General features: G+C 36.4%; 1 protein-coding gene across 3 annotated transcripts; it reads right to left on the reverse strand.

Annotated features, from left to right (window-relative positions):
- Positions 1-437: 437 nt before the first annotated feature.
- On the reverse strand, positions 438-22,084 carry LOC111024664 (S-adenosyl-L-methionine-dependent methyltransferases superfamily protein). 3 transcript variants are annotated; one of them, XM_022302406.2, is made up of 10 exons: positions 21,879-22,084; positions 21,605-21,632; positions 13,624-13,750; positions 13,472-13,533; positions 9,717-9,875; positions 9,485-9,629; positions 6,842-6,913; positions 6,441-6,542; positions 3,301-3,409; positions 438-805 (listed from the first exon to the last, which is right to left on the reverse strand). In XM_022302406.2, exons 3-10 carry the CDS (start codon positions 13,668-13,670, stop codon positions 704-706), a joined length of 798 nt encoding a protein of 265 aa, XP_022158098.1. In that variant the 5' UTR covers positions 13,671-13,750; positions 21,605-21,632; positions 21,879-22,084; the 3' UTR covers positions 438-703. The 3 variants fall into 3 exon arrangements, with proteins under 3 accessions (XP_022158098.1, XP_022158095.1, XP_022158097.1); XM_022302403.2 differs by having other exon boundaries at positions 21,537-21,632; positions 21,879-22,083; XM_022302405.2 differs by lacking the exon at positions 6,441-6,542 and having other exon boundaries at positions 21,537-21,632; positions 21,879-22,079.
- Positions 22,085-22,711: the final 627 nt, after the last annotated feature.

The raw sequence follows: 22,711 nt of genomic DNA on the forward strand, positions 1-22,711 counted from the left end.
GAACTTGCTTCCAATCACTTTCATATTCCATTATACTTTGAGTCATTTCAACGATTTCTTCAACCGTAATGGCAAAAAACAAAGGTTAACTATAGCAGATGAGACCACAAAACTGATATTAAGGTAGAAACAGAACAACCTCGCACGAAGGAACTATCGAAAGTAGGATGCACCGATTGAGAACGGCGACTAGGGTTCCAATAGCAACATGGCGGCAGCAGCGACAACCGTGTTTATAGTGTATTGGATTTTAATGGCTAGGGGTTTTAAGGATAACCTAGCTCTAATACCAACTTGATTTGAATTGAATAAATTATTAGTATTCCAACAAATAATAAGAAGAAATACATATCTTATATAGAAGAGACGCTCAATACATGAAGGGAAATAAAGAAATTAATATTCACAGTTAATTTACAACTAATATTTACAAATAATGAACCTAACAATATATATTTATTAAATACACTTTCAAAATCTTAACCAATCTTTTCAAAATTTAAAAATTCTCAACTAGAATTTTAAAGACAAAATAAAAAAGTAAATAAAAGTAAATAAACGTATTTCTTAAAAGTAGCCAACGGGCCCTTATTTGCTAGTTAGGAACTCATCCATTAACTAATTATTGGATGAGATGATTAGGAAAAGAGAACCATCCTCTTGGTCGTAATTCTAAGTTACAAGTGGATATAAAAGCTAAGTTCTAAAGTTTCAAGCCTGAATGGATTGCAACAACTCCTCCAACAAGATTTTCGTACTCGACCTTCTGGAAGCCTGAATCGACAATCATGGAAGCAAACTTCTCCTGCATCCCACCGGTCAAACATCAGTATGAAAAACAGTTACCAAAACAAGCAAACATATAATAAGAACAAACTAATCCTACGTTGCTCAAATCGTTCTTCTTCTTTCTTCTTTTAATAATCAAGTGTTGTAAGCTCGAATCCTACGTTATGTCATGGGAATTTATATTTGTGGGGTTTTACCCAACCCATGGCCAATTCCAAGAGGTTATGAAAGTTTTAAGTTATTAAGAGCCTGTTTGGTAACGTTCTCATTTCTTATTTTCAGTTTTATTAACAAGCCTAAGCATTTGACAACTAATTAGGTTTCTTGTTACTATTTTTTTAGAAACGTATCTAAAATTGTGTAGAAATTTTGGAAACAAAAGAATCAAGTTTCTTCTTGTTTCCAATTTTTTCCAAAACATAAATAAATATATTGTTTTGGATGATTCTTCACTTATAAAGAACAAGAAATAGTTACTAAATACAATTACGTTTTTCTTTAATAAAAAATAGGAAACAAGAAATGAAAACGTTATAAATAGGCCCCAAGTTTTCCACTGGAAGACTTGAAACGAGTGCCTTGGGAAGGTATCTCTAAACAACATTTCAAGCCCTAACCGCTCAAATCCTAACAAAACAATACGAACATATACGGTTTTCATTCATTTGAGAAAGTTCATCATAAACGAAGACTTGAGTGATTATATTACTTCTTTATGATCTTTATCACAAAAATCAGAGGTTTAATTGATCATAAAAATCAAAGGTAAGTCAACAATTAAACTAAGAAATAGAGTTTTAAACCGCAAAAAATGAAAACTTGTGTATTTGTTAACACATACATGCACTGCACTAAGTTAAGATAACTGGCAGAAGTAAACAATGCATGAACCAAGTATTCCATCATTCGTTATTTCCTTTTCTTTTTTATCCCCTTGAAGAAATAGCACAGTATAGAGGGGAAATAAAGTAAAACAGATTAACAATTACAAGAAACCTGGAAATCAACGCTTAAAGCATCTATCTAACTTCTATAAGTAGACATTCTAAGGTTCGGTTGGTGGTTTTTCCTCTATTATTCTCCGACAAGCTTATATTCTTAAGTTATCTATTCTTCCTTTCATCTTATTCAAATCTTCCTTTTTTCTGTTCTCCAATTCTCTTTCTTTGTTCTTTCTCGTATACCAATCTGCTATTGTTCTTCCGCCCATCTATCAATAGCTCGCTCATCATGTCCCCTTTTTTTGTGTCCAGCACACAAGCTTAACACTGGTTAATAATTCATATTTTCCGGAACCACTGAAGTGCTAGTCACATGCATAGCATGGTTCTAATTCTAAAACCATCACGTGACAATGTGAATGTAGTATTTGATAAGCCTATATAACATGTGGTCGTTCCTTGTGCTCTTCAATAAAATAAACAACTTTTCATAATGAGAAAGGTAGGCCGAATCAATTCCACGTGGGCAAGTCTTTACTCAGATGTAAAAGGAAAAAGGTAGCTAATGAAGTATGATTGGCTAGCTGAAAAAATGAGGGGGTTTTTTACATTTGAAATTTGAAGAGGGAACGAAGTTTTAAGCATGGAGAGTCGGATAGCACACCTTGGATTGTGTGGAAGGAGATCATTGAAGCTTTAGGAGAAATTTGTGGCACTTCATCCAATGTGCTTGTAAGTTATAAATTTGATTGATTACTTTGAAGCTTATATAGAATTTATAAGAAAATCATGTGGTTTCATTCCAATCCACGTATCTTAAGTATATATGTTTAAGTAAGATCCAAAAGCCAGCAGGAAGACAGTAATAAGGGCATCTCCGTGGAGGTATGTTGTACTTTATCAAAAAGCCGCAGGCAGACAATAATTAACAATTTGACTGCATGCAGCATAATCAACAGAATTAGAACTTTCTTATGAAAAGAAGTATTGAAGGCTATCTGGAGAAGGAAGGTGCCAATGAAAGTTAAATTATTTGTATAAATTAAATAGGGCTGAAAAGATATAAGTGAGTCTGAATATGGTTGCTAAATCTAAGTTGGAGTATTTGTGTAGAAAAGCTAAAGAAAGCAATGGCCACATTTTCCTGTGATTTACCCCCTATAGTAGTAATTGTTGGGAAATTATACTACAACATTTTCCAATCTCATGGGTGTTGGCCAGTAACTAGGTGGCCAGAACTCTAAAGAAAAAGCTAAAATCTTATGAAAATATGGATCAATGCAATCAAAGATGTCGCTTGAAGTTTAAAGGCTAGAGAAATAATCAGATCTTTCATGAGAAACAGAAACCGTGGATGGATGTGATTGATTTACCTTAGTTCCAAGTTCCAACGCTCTTTATGGAGTTTCCTTAGTCATTTTGTAATTGTAATGCTTCTGTAATTAATTCTAATTGGAGGCATTCTTGTCATTTTTCAGTGACGGATCATATGTGATTCCAACTTTTCACAACTCCAATTAACAGTTTGATTCTTGTATGAGAAAAAGAGAGAAGAGGAAAGCACTATAACCTGTGAGGGAAATCGACGGATGCTTTCAACTAGGTATTGGTAAGATTCCCGATCACCTACAACTAGCTCTCCAACGGCTGGAATTATAGAGAATGAATAATAGTCATATCTGCACCAGAAGATGGAAATTCAAGTTATTGTTTGGATAAAAGGATCAATATAGATTAAATTTAGTTTTTTGTTCTTTGCCATACATCAATGAAATTTTTATTTCTTGTTAAAATAGAAAAATATAAGTTGAATTTAACTGCTAGAAGAAATTCGTGATAACATCTAGAGTGTATCCTAGGTTGGAAACATATTAAAGAAAGAAAATCAATTGAAGTTGAAGAATTCAGGCTACCAAGGGCTTGATTAGACCATTCAATAACCACCCATAAGTTTTGTGATATGGAGTACATGTGGTTTCCAAAATATGTAACCTTTTTTTATATATAAAGAAGCCGAGCTTTCATTAAGACAAATAAGCTCAATAAAAAAAATGTACAAGGATATACAAAAAAAAAACCACCCCAACAAAAGGAAGCCAGGCCTACAAAAAGGGCACCAATCCATGGGAGCTCATAAATGTTTTTTTTTTCCTAAAAAGAAACAACTTTTCATTGATATATGAAAAGGAAAAATATTTCGCTTTGGGGTGAAAAAAGAAGAAGAAAAAAATAACATAGAATTCAACAAGAACCAAACAAACTCAAAAAACATAAAGAGCATGCTAAATAAGAACTCAAAAAACTGCTTGCAACTAAGCTTCAAGAACCAAAAGAACTGCAGAGCCACAAGCTCGAGGGATAAAACCTTCCTTAGAACCAAAAACGAAAACCAAGCTCCAAAAAGAACCGAGCAGAAGCTAGGGACTCATGATATAGTCTATAAAAAACCTTGGAGGAACTAAACCACAACCAGCCGAAATGCTAAAAACAGAGCGAGAAAAGGCCGTCTCCACGAAGACTGACAAGGAGAAATCTCCAAAAACGAAGGCTCAATACTAACTTCAAAATACCCTCCAAAGAAAACCACCATATGCCAACCCACAGACTGAGAGGTCTACAAGAAAGATCCGTTCAAATCCTCACCAACCAACCAAGCTGCATAATAAATACTCACTAAAAAGGCTGCTACCTAGATGAAGGGCAACTAGCAACCCTTTATAATTCAACTTATCACCTTTCAACTTTCCGAAACAACTTAAAACTCGGAGGATCCAATCGACTACTCAAAAAATATTAAAAATTAGAGATCTCTATCAAACGGGACAAGAGTAATCCTCATTTCTTCAGAAAAATGAGGAATGGTTGTTTGCTTTGAAAAATCTGACTTCTCATCTTCTTTCTGCTCGTTAAATAGGATCTAAAAATCTTCCTCGAATGATTGCTCAAAAGCATCCTCACTAGGGAGGTCCAACTTTGGGGAAGAGTCCAAACTACTAATACAAATTGCTCCATCATCCTCTTCAAAATCATTATCTTACTCCTAAATGTTAATTACATTAATCCCTTATAACCGAAATCGACAAAGAAGTATTGAATCTTACAAGCTCCCAGGACCTCTCTAACCCTCTAAAAACTCTATTGTTTCTCTTAATCCATATACCCCATAACAAAAAAAATATATGTTCACCAAATAATTTTGCGCTTATCCTAAAAGGAGGATATAGAAAAACTTCCTCCACCATTACCTGGCAGTATCTATTTCTTGCCTTGGATACTCTAAAAGCCTCAAAAAAAAATTAAAAATAAAAAATCGGTGTCATAATGACTAAGCAATGTGGCCTAGCAAGAGAGAATAGTGCCTTTGAATGGTTTTAAGTATTAACTTTTCCATTGTAAAACCTGCCAAGTAAAGAACTTAATCTTCTTCGAAATTCTAACCTTCTAGATCGAGGCAAAAAACTGGGGGACATTAGGGAAGTGAGGGGACACCCAAGATGATAGAAAGAACTATTAGAAAAAACCCTCTAATGGACTAGGAGGTCATTCATCAATGCCAAAGAATCCGCTGGGGCCCGCTTAGGGACTTGGGATCTCACCAAACTCAAGAATCCTTCCTGCCCTAATAGAGACAAACATCCATAAGCAGAAAAATCAAGTTCGAGGCCTCCAAAGCTTTCCCTATCTGTCAAGGACCAATAGATCCCCAAGGAGATGGAATGAGAACTACCCGGAAGGTGATAAAACGAAGGCCACTGAATGTGGTTTTGCGTTCAAAAGATGATACAACCAAAGAAATAAGACACAAAAGAGTTTATCACTCACCCAAGGATCCTCTCAAAAAGTAAGTCTCATAGCCATCCCTGATGAAACAATTTAAAAATTAAGAGAAGGGGAAATAGATCCTTCCAAGGGTTTTTCATTGAAACCTTAAGGTCATTTACCAGAGAACCAACCAAAAGTGTGCAGACCGTATTTACTAACAACGATCCTATGCCACAGAACATTAGGTTCTAAAAGAACCGCCACAACCATCCAACCAACAACACCTCATCACGCTGTCTCATATTCCCATTACCCAAACCTCTCAACTAACTGAATGAGACCCACCCCTTTCATCCACCCCTCCCACAAAAAATCCCTCAGGATCTTTCCTATACTATTGCTCAGTGACACCGGAATTTTGAACAAGGAGAGGAAGTAGGTCAGATGTCCTTAAGACAGACTGAATAAGATGCAACTTTTATTTAGTAAAGAATAAGCAATAAATGAAACACGACCTTTAAAGTAAAATAGGAAAATAGAAAACAGAATTACATTAAATAATTCCACGTAACCTAGTACATAAATTAGCAAAGAAAACAGAAAGAGTCCTACTTTGATATGCTTATGTCAAACAAAGAAAACAATTTAACCTTGTTCATAAATACACGTACGTTGGTCAGAAATCAAATGTCTTAAAAAACCATAGCACCCAAAAAACAACATAGATGAAACAATAGAATTCTGCATAAAACGATAGATTTATATTTGGCTGCATGAAATCCTTTACCAGATAGTGCCCATATGAAAAAGCCTGAATTTTATAGGAAAACAAATACAGGCCTCCGAGTTTCTTTTTCCTTTTTTAAAAGAAAAAATATAATACATGCAGCTGAATGTCTCTGATAGTGCTCTCCAATGATTTCATAATAACAATCATCTACATTAAACCTAGATTCAGGGTGGTGTTTGTTACATCCCTTTTTTGGGGACACTATCTCTTTGGCCTTGGGTTGCTTTCTCCCTCTCCCTCCTTTTGAATGAATCTCGTTTCTTAGAAAGAAGGAAAAATAAAACCAAGAACAAGACATAAATATAAGGTCGACCTTTTAAGATATCTAGAAAATTTATAAAACCTTCTTATCAAGGACAAAATAAATTTCAAGGCCAAAATTTGACAATAACTTTCTAAATTGCTTCATTAAAAACTCAACATTATATAAAAATTAAATGAGAAGTTCTCGAAAAGTTTTAGAAAGTAAGTTTAAAGTTGGTGAAATAGTTGGAGTTTGTAGATCACCGTCCATGAAATATTACTTTTTTCTCTAATTGAATGTGTAAAAGTTACATACAATTCCTTAAATACAGGCGCTTCAACATGGCTTAGCTCGAGGCAAAGAAATCTTCCTCCTCGTTTTAGAACCCTGTAAAAACAAACACAATTAGTAAATAAATATATTTCCAAAAGAAAGCAAGAGATAATCATGAAACATTTTGTTTTAGTCATGGGGTGATCAATACCCAAGGAAACATTTTGTTTTAGTCATGCCCAAGGAAAATCAAGTTCTTCTGCTGGGAACTTAGTCATGGGGTGATCAATACCCATGACGGACTACAGAAAAAGCTCCCCCACATCACCCTATCCCCAAACTATTGCCTTCTCTGTTTTAAAGCTACAGAAACACAGGGACACCTATTGACACAATGTGATTTCGCTCATCAATTTTGGAGCCAACTACTCGCAACTTTTGGATGGGAAACTCCCCTACACACAAATCCTACTATCTTTCTAAACCAGATATTGGCGGGGCACCCAATTAAGAGAAGAAAAATGACTCTATGGATACAGTTTGCTCGGGCCTTCTTTTGGAGTCTTTGGTTGGGAAGGAACAACAGGGTTTTCAATGACAAGGCTCTCCCTTTTGATTTAATTTTTGATAGGGTCATTACATTAGCTCTCGGATGGTGCAAATGTTTCTACCCAATTTTTAGTAGCTATTCTCTAAATGATCTTATTACAAGTTGGAAAGCTCTCTTGTAATTGCCCATGTGGCCTTTTGTATATTTCATATCATCAATGAAATATTTGTTTCATATAAAAAAAAATGAAACATTTTGTTTTAGATAACTACCCCATTTTTAAGGAAAAGAAAAAAATAAGAAAAAAGATAGTTATAACATGAGGGAGGGTGAAGATGAGACATCTCTCCATTCAAGTGCCAAGAGATATTATTACAACCTAGCTCTTTATCATATCCACAACTGAAATCCACCCTTCTCTGTTTTCCGCTGAGGGAATCACAATTTCACAATGTTTTGTTTACTACCATTACCTTCTAGCTTTATAATTTCTGCGAAGACCCCTTATTTGTTTGTGATTTTTTGGATCCAGAAGGTCGTCTCTCCATTTCTCCATGTTTTGAAGAATTTTAACGACAAAGGGCAGATTTCCAGGTCTGATAGTGTGCCTAAGAGCCAAGCTAACTCCAACTTCTGTAGCGTGAGAGAATACGTTGTTGAGACACCTCTGTGTGCAACTGCACACTTTACTGCTCTTAGAGACGCAACCATTGTCGAACACAACCGGAACCCTCAACTCAGCCCATGAGGCCTTGCAAGTTCGAGTCATGCTTCACTCGAATCTCTGCATGGAAGCGGTAGATAGTGGATCATGCTGTTGTACAGAGTTGAATCGTCGTCATTCAGATATGTAGATAGTTGTCGTTGCTGCTCGAGTCACGCTGGGGAGATCGTGGGTCACGAGATAGCACCATTAAATTGAAACTATAGGGATGAAATCTCAGATGATACAGATACAAACCAAAATCCACCACCACTGAACTACTGGAAAATTAATATTGACGCCGTTGGGAATGACAGCATGGAATCAGTGGTCTTGGTCGAATCGTACAGGAGATGCTAACTGAATCTGCTAACTAGTTGAGGAGGTGTCTAGCTTGCAAAGGAGAAGAATGTTCTTGACGTTACCCACATTAGACGGGAGAAGAACAAAATTGCTCACTCACTAGCGAAGATGGCCATGGAAATCAGCTGAGAAATGGATTGGAGCACCAGCGGAGAAATGGGTTGGAACGAAATTTTATACTTTCTTGTCTATTCCATTTTCTTTTCTTATATGGAAGTGCCCTCTAGCAACACATCACCATCTACGCCTGATCCTCCTCTCCCACCTATTACTCAAGTCTATTCTCGAAGGCAACCTCCTTCCATCACATGTCCTAAACCAATAGCTTTTTCGTTATTGAATCCAGGAATAAGCAATGATCTTCTTGTTGCTCTTCGTGAAGGTAAACATAAATGCACTTATCCTGTTTCGTCTTTTGTGTCCTATAATCATTTGTTCTTTCCAACTTATTCGTTCATTGTATCTCTTGAGTCTTAATCTGTTCCTGAGACTGTTCATAAAGCCTTGTCTCAATCTGGTTGGCGTGCTGCTATGTTGGGATGACTGCCTTCTGCTGTGTTGGAGGAGATGATTGCCTTAGATGACAATGGTTTTTGGGATTTAGTTTCTCTCCCAGGAAAGAAGCCTACCGATCATAAATGGGTGCTTACTTTGGGACCTTATCAACACATTCCACATCTAAAATCTCCAAACTTCTAGGCAGCATTATATAGTTCTGGCCAGCCCTGACATACTACTATTTAAAGAATGCCAAACATTGGTGGATGGGAAGCACATTCAAGACACTTTTGCATTCTTGATCCTAACCTAAACCCTTTTCGAAACTCTCTCCACTCTCCAACTCTCCTCTAACATGACTGTTAATTCCTTAGGTTGGGACCACACTGGTATCACCTAACCCAATATATAAAAAAATTGATGATAGAGTATTCAAACCTCTACAATTTATATAACATTAGCCACAGAATATGACAAAAATTTTAGAGGACAACACAAATTAGTCACTCTTCCGTAGGATCTACTATATAAGTATAAGCATAAGATAATTTCATGAGAAAAATGAGTTTACCTATAAGCTTCATCTAGAGCTTTTTCAATGTGCGTAACATTTCTAATTCCAAATGCAATTGTATAACCATCCATTGAATTATCTTGAAAACTTAAAGCTTCTGCATCTCCTTCCACCCATATAAGAGATTTTTCTTCTCCCAGACCTATAAGTTACAAATTATGACAATATTTTCCTGACAACAAATTTCATTCAGATAATGTAGGTAGATCCATGTTTACTGTAAATTTACCTCTCTCTATGGCTCGATTTTTACCAACATTTAACATATTTGGGTTGACATCACAAACATATATTTGAGTTTCCTCTTGCAAATCATCCTCCCGAACATCTTGCATTGCTCTACGTTTGATATCATTTATACTTTCTAGAATCCTGAAAGCAACATCACCTGCAACATGTGAGGAATTAATATAACACCTAAATACTTGTCATATCTTTTAAGGACTAAATAGAAAAACATTCATGTGTTGATTAAGTAGTTCTATTCAAGGTTATTAAACTCCTACAATACAGTACAAGTGAGAACGAACTGTAAGCCTCACAATCCTCGTGACTTTGAATCGTAAACACAATGGATCATTCAATTCCAACTTTAAACCGCAAGAAGCAGGATGTGTATCAATCTGATTCAAGAATTTCGTAGAAGATTCAAATGGTTTACGTTGAATCTCTTCTCCTCTTGCAAACTCCATAGAAGGAAGGAAACAAAACATATCATAGAAAATAAATTTTGATTTCTGAAACGAAAAGGAGGAAGATGCAGCGTGCTCCCATTCAATTTGGAGGAGATGTGGCATGGCATGGACATGCAGCAAAGCTGTTTGTGAGAGAAGAAAGAACTTTGATTGATTATGTTCTTAAAGGAAACACACTGAGAAATGAGATAGAAGAAGAAGAGAACCGCAAGTATGTGGGAATGTGGGAGGGTGAAAGATTTTCACAATGTCAATTAAAAGGCTCTAGACTTACCATACAATGGATGGATTGGAAGATTCTTAAAAACTGAAATGAAATTGAAATGTTTTACCTTGGAAGTGATCACATTCCAATTTTTTTTTTAACAAATTCTAATAATTCAAGATTTTCTACTGTAATTTTTTAAATTTTTAAATTTAAAATATTTTCATTATTTAGTTTTTTTACCTATTGAATATGAACGTTGTGCTTCTTATTTGTCCATTTTTACTTTTATTATATATAACTTATATTTAAATATTAGTTAAATATTAAAACTCACGATACACAATACATTACAAATCTCAATACACTAAAATTTAATTTTGATACTCATTTTGATTCACGAGTTAAAAACCTTGGTTCTAGTTTTAATATTCAAGTAGTTCTAATTTTAATATTCAGGGTAACTTAAGCCCCCAAGGGGCAGCCTAGTTGGCAATGGCTCTCTTGGTCATACTGGCTTAGAAGTCTCAGGTTCAAACCTTTTGGTGAGCTTAATACCAAAAAAACGTATGATGTCTCTCGGGTTAGGGTCTTGAGGCGAGCGCGGGTGCCCCTGGGTATAGTAGGGTAGCAAAGCTCTGACTCCCAGTTCTAAAAAAAAAGAATATTTAGGGTAACTTAAAGAAAACTTCCATCAACAACTTCAAATAGGTTAAGAAAATGGAAGACAATCCAAGAATATTGCACCTCACAAGATTCTAGAAACTAAAACTTTTAGATCGTTTTTTTAATAGAAAAAAAAACAGAAAAAAATAAGAATGTATTTTAATAGAAAACACAAACAAGCTAAAAAGTGAAAACATTTAAAGAGGTAAAAAGTTAATGAAGTGAAAGATAAAACGATTGAGCAATGGAATGCTGTCTCTAGGCCTTTCATTTTGTGATTCCTAGCCAAGTTCAAGTTCATCAGCCGTTTCTTCATTTGTTCCTTTTTTTCCAGTTTATTAGAGTGTTTCACTTGTCAACGATCATGGTTTCAAGCAGTTGCTCCATGGAAAAGAATTATTTTTCCATTAGATGGTCAAATGGTGGATTTATGTTGGAGGAAAGGAGAAAGAATCGAAGCTTTTAGGTTTTTATTTCCTCGAATCAGTTGCAATGGTTTGAAGAGGTTATCATGGATGTAATTCAATACCCTTTGAAGGTCCATTTCTTCAAACAATAATGGGAGATGGAAGGCACTTGCAGTATAAAGAAAATTCTAAATCAATTTGGTTGAAGCTTTGAATGTGCAGCTTACTCTATTAAAGGGTTTAGAAGAAGTATCGTGATTCCTGCTAATGTTAACAAAAGAGGTTGGCTTGTATTTTGGGAAATGATTAGAGAAGCTTTGTTGAATAGTGAAGGGAATATGAATAAGGTTGACATAGTGAGACCCTTCAATGAGGATGGATTCGTAATTGTGATTGACCTCTTAAGTATTAGAATCGACCATGTCTTGAAGCCTTGGGAAGTCATTTTGGGGGATTAGTGAACCATTTTTCCAATACTTTAAATCTGCTCGATTGCTCCGAGGTTTTTATTCACATTAAACCAAATTTATGTGGTTTCCTACCTGCATACCTTAAAATTCAAGATCCCAAACTTGATTCATTCTTCATTCGAGTTTCCGATTGTTGCAAGCCTTCAAAGTTTCAACCATCAATCATTCAAAATAGATCATTTGAATTTTGATTCAAGTCTTCTTCATAATAAGATTGATTTTCAATGAATCCAGCAAGTTCTGGAAGATTTTTTTTTTTTTTACCAGAAACAAAATGTATTATCGACAAAAAAGGAGCAGCAACCTAAGGGCGAGGGCCAAGGTGGCCCTCCCCAAAACAGCTAATACATTACTGCTTTCCAATCTCGAGAGAGTAAAACTATATTGTAATTACCAAAAAGTCTCCTATTTGTGAGGCACCAAGAGGCCATAGACAGCAAAAACATCCTGGAAGATGGAAAAGCTGTTATATCGAACGAGGTATTAATGAAGAAGTTCTGGTTACAGATCAGCATAATAATGTCTTGGTTGAAGATAGTTTGAGAACTGCTTTTCATGATTCCAATGAGGAAATTTTAATGGCAGACAGCAAAAACATCCTGGAAGATGGAAAAGCTGTTATATCAAACGAGTTATTGGTGCCTGATGATATTTTCTTGAATTTTCAGCCTTCAAGTGATGCTTTCGTCAAAAAGCAGCCTTGTCTTAAATGAGACACTAGAAATGTCTCCTCCTCCAATCAAGAAACTTCCAGATATTACTTCTTCTCTTCCCAAGAGCATTTTAGACATTAAAAACTCATTTATTGCCACCCACTCTCTATTTTACTCTCGACGAAAAGAGTGGATGAGATTACTAAAGAGAATGTCACCTCTTTGTCTCTTAACCATACCCTGATAGCTTCCTCAGACATTATGGAAGAAAGATGTTTGAGACTTGGGAGTTCCTCTAATATCGATTCTAGCAATCTCAATTCCGAGATGGAACTAATCCCCAAAGGTCAGCAAGTTCATAAAGCGCCTATGTTGGATTTTTCTAATAAGACAGCTAATACCTTGATAAATGATAAAATAAACTCATTTGGTGAGCTCTTTCGAAATAACATCCATTTGATTGAAAATGATGATTCAGATTTTGAATCTTTAGTAAGCATTAGTAGTATTGAATCTGAATCTATTGGAAATGGTAAAGCATATTATATTACTATTTCTATAGGTTTTCCTTTCCTAGACTGACAAGTACAACTGCATGCTAATTGGGGGGAAGGATGGAAATGTTCCACAACACAACATAAACAGTAACATGGCTAACTAAAATTTTGAAGCAAGCAATTGATCCTAAACTTTAAAATTTTGAACTTCCCAAATTAATAGAAATCAATAGTCTCCAAAAACAAAGTACAGAATCTTTGCAAACGATATTGATAAAAATAAAAATCTCTTCATAGTCAAAATTAGCACACCTACGAGTTCAAATTATGATAATCATGTGCATTGGTATCACATTAAAAAAAAATGATGCAAATAGTATGCAATGCATACCTGTACCACCAGCTACATCAAGATGCTTCATTCCTGGAAAGGGATTTAGCTCGGACACGAGTCTGTAATATTTAGCATATAACATTAAAAGAAAAGAAGAAAATATGTCATGTGCAATTGAGAGACAGAAATTCTAGTCCAAACAGTCGCACCTGTCTTTCCACAATCTATGCAATCCAGCGCTCATCAAATCATTCATTAGATCATAGTTTGAAGCAACATTGGTGAAGACATTACCAACCAGTCGGCTTTTTTCCTCTTCGGGCACTTCTTTGAACCCTGCAAAGAGTACCCATAAATAATTTTCTTCCAATCTAAATTTAATCTACATATAAAAGAGGCTTAAGATGAGAAATTATTGAGTTCGTTTTAAGTTCATACTAAGTCCAAGTAAACTCATTTGATGTCTAAAACAAGCTTTCTCTATGATCACTTACCAAAACTAATCACCATTAATTAGATACTAGCATAACGAGTGTGGAATTTGTTTGTAAGTATAAAGTAAACTTCCCTTCAATAAATTTATGTCAACCTCACGTTTATTGATTAAAATTTTAGTTTAACAGTTAAAAACTTTTGCACTTGGACAAAAAATAAGATTTTTTACAATAAATTACTTCTTAAATTCTAGAAAACATAAAATTTAATACTATTCAAATTATATATTATGTGATAATTCTATATATGAATTAATATAGATGTAAATTATTCAAGTAGACAAAATAGTGAAATAACTTCTTCAACTTTCATGAAAATACTTTTCTTTTTGTAGACAAAGAGGTTTAGAAAATCAATATAAGCTGTATAAATTTATCTATTTCTTAAACTCTATGATAAAATGGATTTAATTTAATATAGGAATATTAACACAGTTATAGTAAAGGGAAATGTCATAAAAATTGAAAAAGATCAACACCAAGGAGCTGACAGAATCACTCGAACAAAAGTAAATACAATACATTATACAAGTATACTCACACAGCCACACCATAGTTACAATAAGGCACCGAACCAAAAATACTAGTGGAAGGAGTAGAATTACAAAACAATTTCAAAATGCTCTTGAAATATTATATTTCACTATCTTAAAAATCTAATCCCAACTCATAGTTTCTTCCCTGAAAATTCTGCTCTTCCTCAGAAACCATTTCTCTCAAAGGATTGCATTCACAGCATTGGACCATAACAACTCTGCTTTCTGTATTAATTTTGCACCTGGCCAATTACTCCAATAAATGTTTGAGATTACTAGGAGTTTAAAAATTGAAAGTCGAGCAGGTATTGAAAAAATAGACAAAACCTGCCATTTAGATGAAAGGACAACGAAAACAGAGTTGACCTTGCATCTTGACCCACTCTTTATACAGCACATACCTTGTTAGGCATCAACAAACACACATTCCTCCAGCTATCACCTTTTCAACTGTATTTCTTCCACCTAGGTTCAGTATCAAAATAAAATTTTTAACCATTTTAGCAACCCTTCCGTCCAAATGGCCACCAAAACTGTAACCATTTTCTGATTCATAACTGATTGAGTACCCAAAGTTGGGAAACTTGACTTACGAAAAACATTCCAAATGAGTACAATATCCACCACCTAAAATCATCTTTGTTCCCCAATTTGGCACCATTTAGGTATCCCAGCAACCTTAAGAACCCTAATTTGATCCAGAAGGTTTTTTCCATAAGGATCACCAAATCTAAAGCAGTCTTACAAAAACTCTTCACCATTCCACCTCGACTAAGAAGCATGGATACGAACACAAGACATGGATATGACACGACATGGACACAGTGACACGACATTTTATAAATATCTAGACATGAACACAGCAAAGACACATTCATTAAGATATACAAATTTTTAGTGTATATATCATTTTTATATCAAAAGAAAATTTAGAGTCAATAAGCTTATGCATTTTGATGCTTAAAAAATGTATTTTATTTTTCTATTTTAGAAAAAATCGAAAGAATAATGAAACAAAACAAAAGGACATACAAAAGAAAAATGCCCAACAAAAGAGAGCCAAACTAAAAAACAGGCTCCAATCAAGCAAAATCAAAACCCAATGGATAATTACAAACGGCTTTGACATAGAGGCCTAAAGGGAGAAGTGAAATCGAACAAGAGCCCAGACATCCTCCTAAGATCTTCAACCCCTCTAAAAATCATGTCATTTCTCTCGGTCCAAAAACCCCAAAGAATAGCTAAGACACCCGTCTGCCACAAGCAACGACCTCTATCCTTAAATGAGGGGATGAAGAACCTCCTCCAACATTGAAGTACACTCACTGGCATGAGCTAGGTGAACCTCAAAAGCCTAAAGCAACCGATCCCAAACAGATGAAGAAAAATGACAAGACCAGAGGATAGAATCGAGATCCTCAGCAGCATCCCTACACAGTATATAGCACTGGGGTATTTGATGTATTTTGATCTCAAATATTATTAATTTGTCCTATATTAGTATTTAAGGCTATATCTTAAGTTTAACAAGTCTTCGCTACGTGTCTAACAAGTGTCGAATTCATATTCATTTTGTACAACTAGTGTGTGACACACATCTATTAAGCTAGCAAGTATACGTGTCCGATAAGTGTTCAAGTGTTCGAGTTGGCCCAAATTAAAGTGTCCATGCTTAGCACCTCAATCTACTGCCACCCTAAAGATCCTAGGTTAACACGTACCACCCAAATGTCCCCAGAACCTACTTTTACTCCTATGTGAGACCCCAATTGTCAATACTTATGTTAGGAGGGGCAGGGAGGGAAAGTCCTAGAAGGGTCGTTTGGGAAGTATGTATTTTCAAGTTAGTTAGAAGTCTATATATGCTTTTGGGTTTTTATGTTGCAGGTGGTCTTGTTGTTTTGGGAAACTTGTTTAGGGGAGAGAGCCAGCCGTCTCAAATAGGCTGGGAGACTTTTGTAAAAGCCCTGGGGCTTCTTCTCTGATACTGAATATATTTTGTGAGGGTTTCCTAACTATAAGCACAAATTTTTAATGGTCTTCGATAAGATGCTTCCCTTGGCAATCAATCACCATACATTTTCAAGCTTCAGCCTTCCTCACCATCTTACTAATTATAATTTTGTACATAGTCCTCCTTGTTCATTTGGCAACTTTCAACTTCAAACCCACTTGGACAAAAGGACCTCATAGTGGTGGAGGATCTCAATTTTAAGTTGTCTCCCGATCTTACAATACTATTTTGATTGATCATAAGCATGTCTCCAAACCTTCAAAATAGCATGTAGATTGACCAAATTTTGAACATGCAACATGCTAATAAAATTGTTGATCAAAATAATTAGATGTTGAGTTGTCTTCCGACCATTCGTCGTAAAGTTTTCTACAAGAGGCCCTCCCGAGGAGGATCTCAAATATAGCATAATTTTGCAGTGGGACCTGGAGTTTGATCTCATTCCTTTGACTTTATAAACAACAACCATAAGAATAAAATTTCATTCTCATTCCTTCATTCCCCTTCCCCCGAGTAAAAATGACTTTGATGATCTGTGAAAAGTAAAATAGGAGAGGGCCGAATTTTTGAGCGATAAGAGCTTGCAAGCATGAATCAAAAAGTAAATAATTGCCAAGGGGTACAGCAAGTAGAATACATGAACTATATACAATTCCCTCCCAAGAATCTATTTGTCTCATAAAAAAATTCCTCAATTCCTCCCCAACCAAAGTTACCAAGAAACAGCACTCGCTCCTCAAACCAAGTACTTAACACAACTAAACTGCCATCTTAGCAATTTCTTAGGCAAACACTGCTGAATCTGAACAACTTTGAATAATCCACTCCACATGAAAGACATTCCTAACAATGGTAGTGAATGCAGAAATGATTTATATCTTTCAAGCTATCTTTGCAAAGAATACATCACAAAGAAGAAAGATTATCAAAAGTGGCTTATTTAAGCATTCTCTGCCATGTTGATCTTTTGGAGCTAGAGTCCAAAGAAAATTCTTTTTCTTTGGAGTTAAACATTCAATAGCCTTTTAGTCAAATGAAAACTGATATCACTTTGGCCTTCTTAATCTTTGATTAGGTGATTGGACCATGATTTTATGGTAAATGTTCCTGAATAATAAAAGCTCTGGGACCAAACTGTTTATGTTTGTCAAAAACCTAATTATCTAAGGTTTAGAATATAAGGAGGACCAATCTACAAACTCTCTACCTCTTTAGAGGTTGTCTAGCCAAATTCCATATCACAATGTTCCTTGTTCGAACAATCTATAATAACTCTCTTTAGAGTTAGCAAGATGATGCAAATTTTTAGAGGAATGTCATCTATCCGATAGTTGTTTGAGAAGGAAAACTTACCTCCATCTTCTACCTCGAATTACTGGATTTTTCCCATATGCTTGTTTATCTATCTTTACTAGTAATCTCCTACCCATTTGGAAGACATGGCTAAATTTCTTTAACCCTCCAACTTCTCTACGAGAAGCCACCTTCCAGTTTACCAAATAATTTCCCCCTTCCCCTTCTATACTCCTAATAGCCATAAGTTTAAAAAGAAAAATAACAAACAAAATAAAATAAAATCTCATCTTCTATTATAGCCCTTCTAGGATCTTGAAAAGAGTTCAAAGAAAAATGAAGGAATACTCAAGAGGACTAATAGAACTAAAAATCAGTCTGACCTTTAGAGAACAGTTCATTCTTCGACTTTGTAACCTTTTCTTCATCTTCCCTTCCCGAACTCCAAATTCTAATTTTGAGGGAATTATTCCCAACTACCAAGTAGCAACATGAATATCTTTATGTTTAAAAATGGCATTACATGGTAGAAGCTAAATTCCTTGGTTTTGAACAAAGTCTACATAACAATAAATCTAAGAACATTTTGGTTTCACCGTTTACATTATTTGAATTTTTTTTTTATAAGAAACAGAACTTTTCATTAAGATAAATGAAAATATAAACCAAATATATAGGCATACAAAACAAAGCCCAGGAGGAGGAATCCTTCCTAAAGGAAGGGACTCCAATCCAAAAGAATAGAGCCTAACTGATAATTACAAAGCACTATCGAAATTGAACCCCATATAGAAACAATCAATCTGATGAGATCCCAAACCGAGTCTCCTTCTCTCTCCACGCCCCTAAAATTCTATTATTCCTTTCCAACCAAATCCCCCATAAAATCGCAAAAAAACAAGCCTGCCACAAAAACCTCCCTTTCTCGTGGAAAGGAGGAGACAAAAGCACTTCCTCTACCATAACCCCCCAATCTCTATGACGAACCCAAGAAACCCCAAAAACCTGGAAGAACCGGCTCCAAATATTCAGGGAGAACTTGCACTGCCATAAGATGTGATCGAGCTCCTCAGAGTCTCGCTTGCAAAGAACACACCAATGAGGCCCCAAACAGGAAAGCCGTTGGTGACGATCTAGGCTATTTACCTTCCCGAGTAAAACCTGTCACACAAAAAACTTGATCTTCTTTGGAATTTTCACTTTCCAAAGAGAGGCAAACACTGGACCAACAGGGGAAGAAACTGGGGAGCAAAGAAGTTTAATGAAGGAGCTACAAGAGAAACCCAAACACGGAATTGAGGACCAAACACGGACATCCTTTCTATCACGAAAGAAAGGAATATCAGAGAGCAAATGGAGCAACTCAACCGCTTCCTGAGACTCTCTGTCAGTCAAAGACCGACTGAGACCTAAGGAGATAGACAACCCTTCCTCCCCAAAGCCCACCACCAAGGCCACCGAATGCACCCTCCCGTCTGAAAAGAGGTGAGGAAATAAAGAACAAAGAGGCTTTTCTCCCACCCAATGATCCTCCCAAAAATAAGTATTATAAACATCCCCGACTCAAGACAGAAATTGGGAAAAGAAGGAAAAACCTGAGGAGATAGCCTTCCAGGGGTTACTAGCGCAAACCTTAAGCCCTCCATCTGAGATCCAATCAAAAGCGTGCGGCCCATACTTACTCACAATGATCCTCCGCCACAAGGCCCTAGGTTCTTGGAAGAACCGCCACAACCATTTAGCCAAAAGCGCATCGTTCCTGTGTCTCAAGTTCCCAATGCCTAGACCTCCTACCTCAAGCGGCTGGGAAACCAAACCCCAACTAAGTAAGTGAGCTCCACCCGCTTCGTCCACCCCCTCCCACAGAAAATCTCGCATAATTTTTTCCAGGCTTTTACAAACAGCCACGAGAGCTTTAAAGAGGGATAGGTAATACAATGGAATCCCACTTAAAACTGCTTGAATGAGCGTTAATCTCCCTCCTTTAGAAAAAAAAAACCTCTTTTCCATAAGGATAGGCGTTTCTGCATTTTTTCCATCACCGGGGTCCAAAAAGCAAGAGTATTAGGGTTGTGACCCAACGGAAGACCCAAGTAGAACGTGGGGTTGCCAACTTCACAACCAACTGTGGCAACCCAGTGAGAAAGCTTAGAAGGGTCACAATTTATACCCATAATCGAGCTTTTTCCTTGATTAATCTTTAAACCAGAGATAGACATAAGTTTTATTCATAGACAAATCTATTATCCCCCTCTCATAAAATTCCCCAAAACTTTCATAAGGTCCTCTTTAATTTTCTCCCAGTTATCCTAATAGAACGCCAAAGAGAAACCATCAGGGCCGGGAGATTTATTTTTGTCAAACCTAAAGACCACCTTTTTAATCTCCTCCAAAGTGAAAGGCGCCTCCAGACCTTCTGTATCAAACCTCGAAATAGGGAATCTAGACCTTCTAAGAAAGGCCTCGGGTTGAACACTGGGGCTTACAGCTTAGAGAAGAACGAGACTACCTCAAACTCCACCTCATGCGCTTCTTTCAAGATCTTTCCGTTCTCATTGATCAACTGCGCAATAACATTCTTATTCCCTCCCATTTGCAACAAGGTGAAACAATCTTGAACTGTTATCACCATGTTTAGCCCAGCTAACCTTAGCTTTTTGCCTCCAACTCACATCCTGTTTAAGGATGATCTCTTCAAAGACCCCTTTCAAAGACAAAAGACCCCTTTCAAAGACAACCTTTCCTCCCTCAGGCCCGGAGAAAGTGCACCCTCCACCTCCAACCAATCTAAAGCTTTAAGTTTCTCCAGAATCTCTGACTTCCACACTCGAATATCTCCAAAAACCGAACATTCCAAACTTTCAGAGAATTCCTAAGAGACCTTAGCTTACCCATGAAGTGGAAACCTTCCCACCTTCTAGGAACTTCGACATTCCACCACAAATGCAAGGACGTTTTAAACGAATGATGTGAAAGCCACATATTTTCAAACCTAAAGGGACAAGGGCCCCACATTTAACAGAGTCTGCATCTAGACAAACTGGCCAATGATCATAAGTAATTATGGGCCCCACAAACTGCCTTACACGAGAGAAGCTCTCTATCCATTCCTTAGAGAGGAGAAATCTATCAAGTCTACAACTCACTCTCCGACCAGTCCAAGTAAACCTTCCATTGACTAAGGGGGGATCCACCAAACTACAATCCTCTATAATGGAGTTGAAAGCTCTCATAGAATTCAAGATACGACCTCCACTAGACTTCTCCAACGGAAATCTAACAACATTGAAATCTCCAGCCAAACACCACTTATCACCACACAATCCGAAGAGACGTCCTAGCTCTTCCCAGAAGGCACTTCTACCTCTAGGAGATGGAGGACCATACACACCTGAAATCCAGCACACACCTTTAAGTGGAACTTCAAAGGCAATTGAGATCGAAAAAGTACCCTTTAACACCTCCAAGGCCCTCACCACTCGATTATCCCATAGAAGACTACTGCTAATAATAGAGGTATGGAACTTCTAGTAACAAACATAACAACTATTCAAATACATATATAAATATATATGACCCCTACGGTAGGTGTTACTCAGAGATCTCATGCTTTTTCCAACGAGGCCGCCCGGCCTATTCAAATATATAATATTGACGATTCAAAAACATTTTTTCTTTTCAAAAAAAATCAATTCAGAAACATAAGTAGGACTCCAAATCTCTCTATCATATTTTAATACAAGGAATGAAGGAAGGGAGGGAAGGAGAGAGAGAGATGAACCAACCAAAACTTGTAGCATGTGAATGTAATAGATTGGTAGAAGAAAACATTGGCAAAAATTTACTTCCAAACCTTCTAGTCACTGTCCGCAGAGCCATGACTGCAATAAAGAGAAACAAAAAAAACTTGATTATTATCCCCAAGGCCCAACGAACAGGAGGACAATGCATATACAAATATCCAATAACAAGCAGACAAAGCACACGATTCATACAACAAACATCCTCCCAAGTAAGAACTACTTCCCTCCTAACATTCTAAACAAAAGAGATAACGTTTTCGGGTGTTAGGATCGAATTCAGAACACTTTAATCGAAACTTATGGGCATTTAGGTAAGCCGATTACCGTGTGAACCTTAGCGAAGGTTGCCGTTCGTTCGAGGATTTACTACCGCCGCGAGTCACCGGCTGTCGCAGGGGAACGCTGCAGGGTGGTTTTGCGCGCCCCGTCGGATCTGCTTGCCGTTGCTGCTCGCCGGCGAGTGAGAGGCCGAGACACGAGAGAGGGAAAGAGTGAGAGAGAGAGAAGGGGTTAAGTTTGTTGTGCGAGGAAGATGGTGATGTCATGGGTGGTGGGCTATGACCTCATAAATAGGAAAAATCCTTTTCCTTTTTCAAATTATAAATTTTTAAATCTTAACTAATCTATAATCTATGAAATAAATAAAAAAAACAGCCACATCGAGTATAGTACAAATGGTTAAAACACCTATCATATGGTCAACTTAAAAATTCGGATTAGTCTCATAAATACCCCTAACCCGACCCGACCCAACCCGTGAACACCCCGATGATAAAAATTGTGGCCTGCGAAATAAAGATTGGAAATGAGATTGATGAGGTTATAGGAAATGAATGACATTACATCATGTGATTACAAAGTTTGAGCTGGATCCGACCAGTTGATTTTATTCCTACAATTTAATAAACACCATCAAATGAAGTAAACGAGACCCTTGTATTCCAAATTCTCAATTACATCCTTAGGTTAAAAAAATATGTTATTAAAAAAATTAATACATCATTAAATTATTGTTTTACACACGTATATATGCAATCAGGATATCCCACTTGGAAGAAGTGAATTTTATTAATTGGTAAGGTCATATTTTACTCAGGTTGGGTTTTGTGTGTCATGTAGCATAGGTGTGACGTCTCTGCGTGTCCAAATCAAAAATT

Source organism: Momordica charantia (genome assembly GCF_013281855.1).
Source record: "Momordica charantia cultivar OHB3-1 chromosome 9 unlocalized genomic scaffold, Mcharantia_2.0 BLBB01000009.1, whole genome shotgun sequence".
Taxonomy (NCBI): Eukaryota; Viridiplantae; Streptophyta; class Magnoliopsida; order Cucurbitales; family Cucurbitaceae; genus Momordica; species Momordica charantia.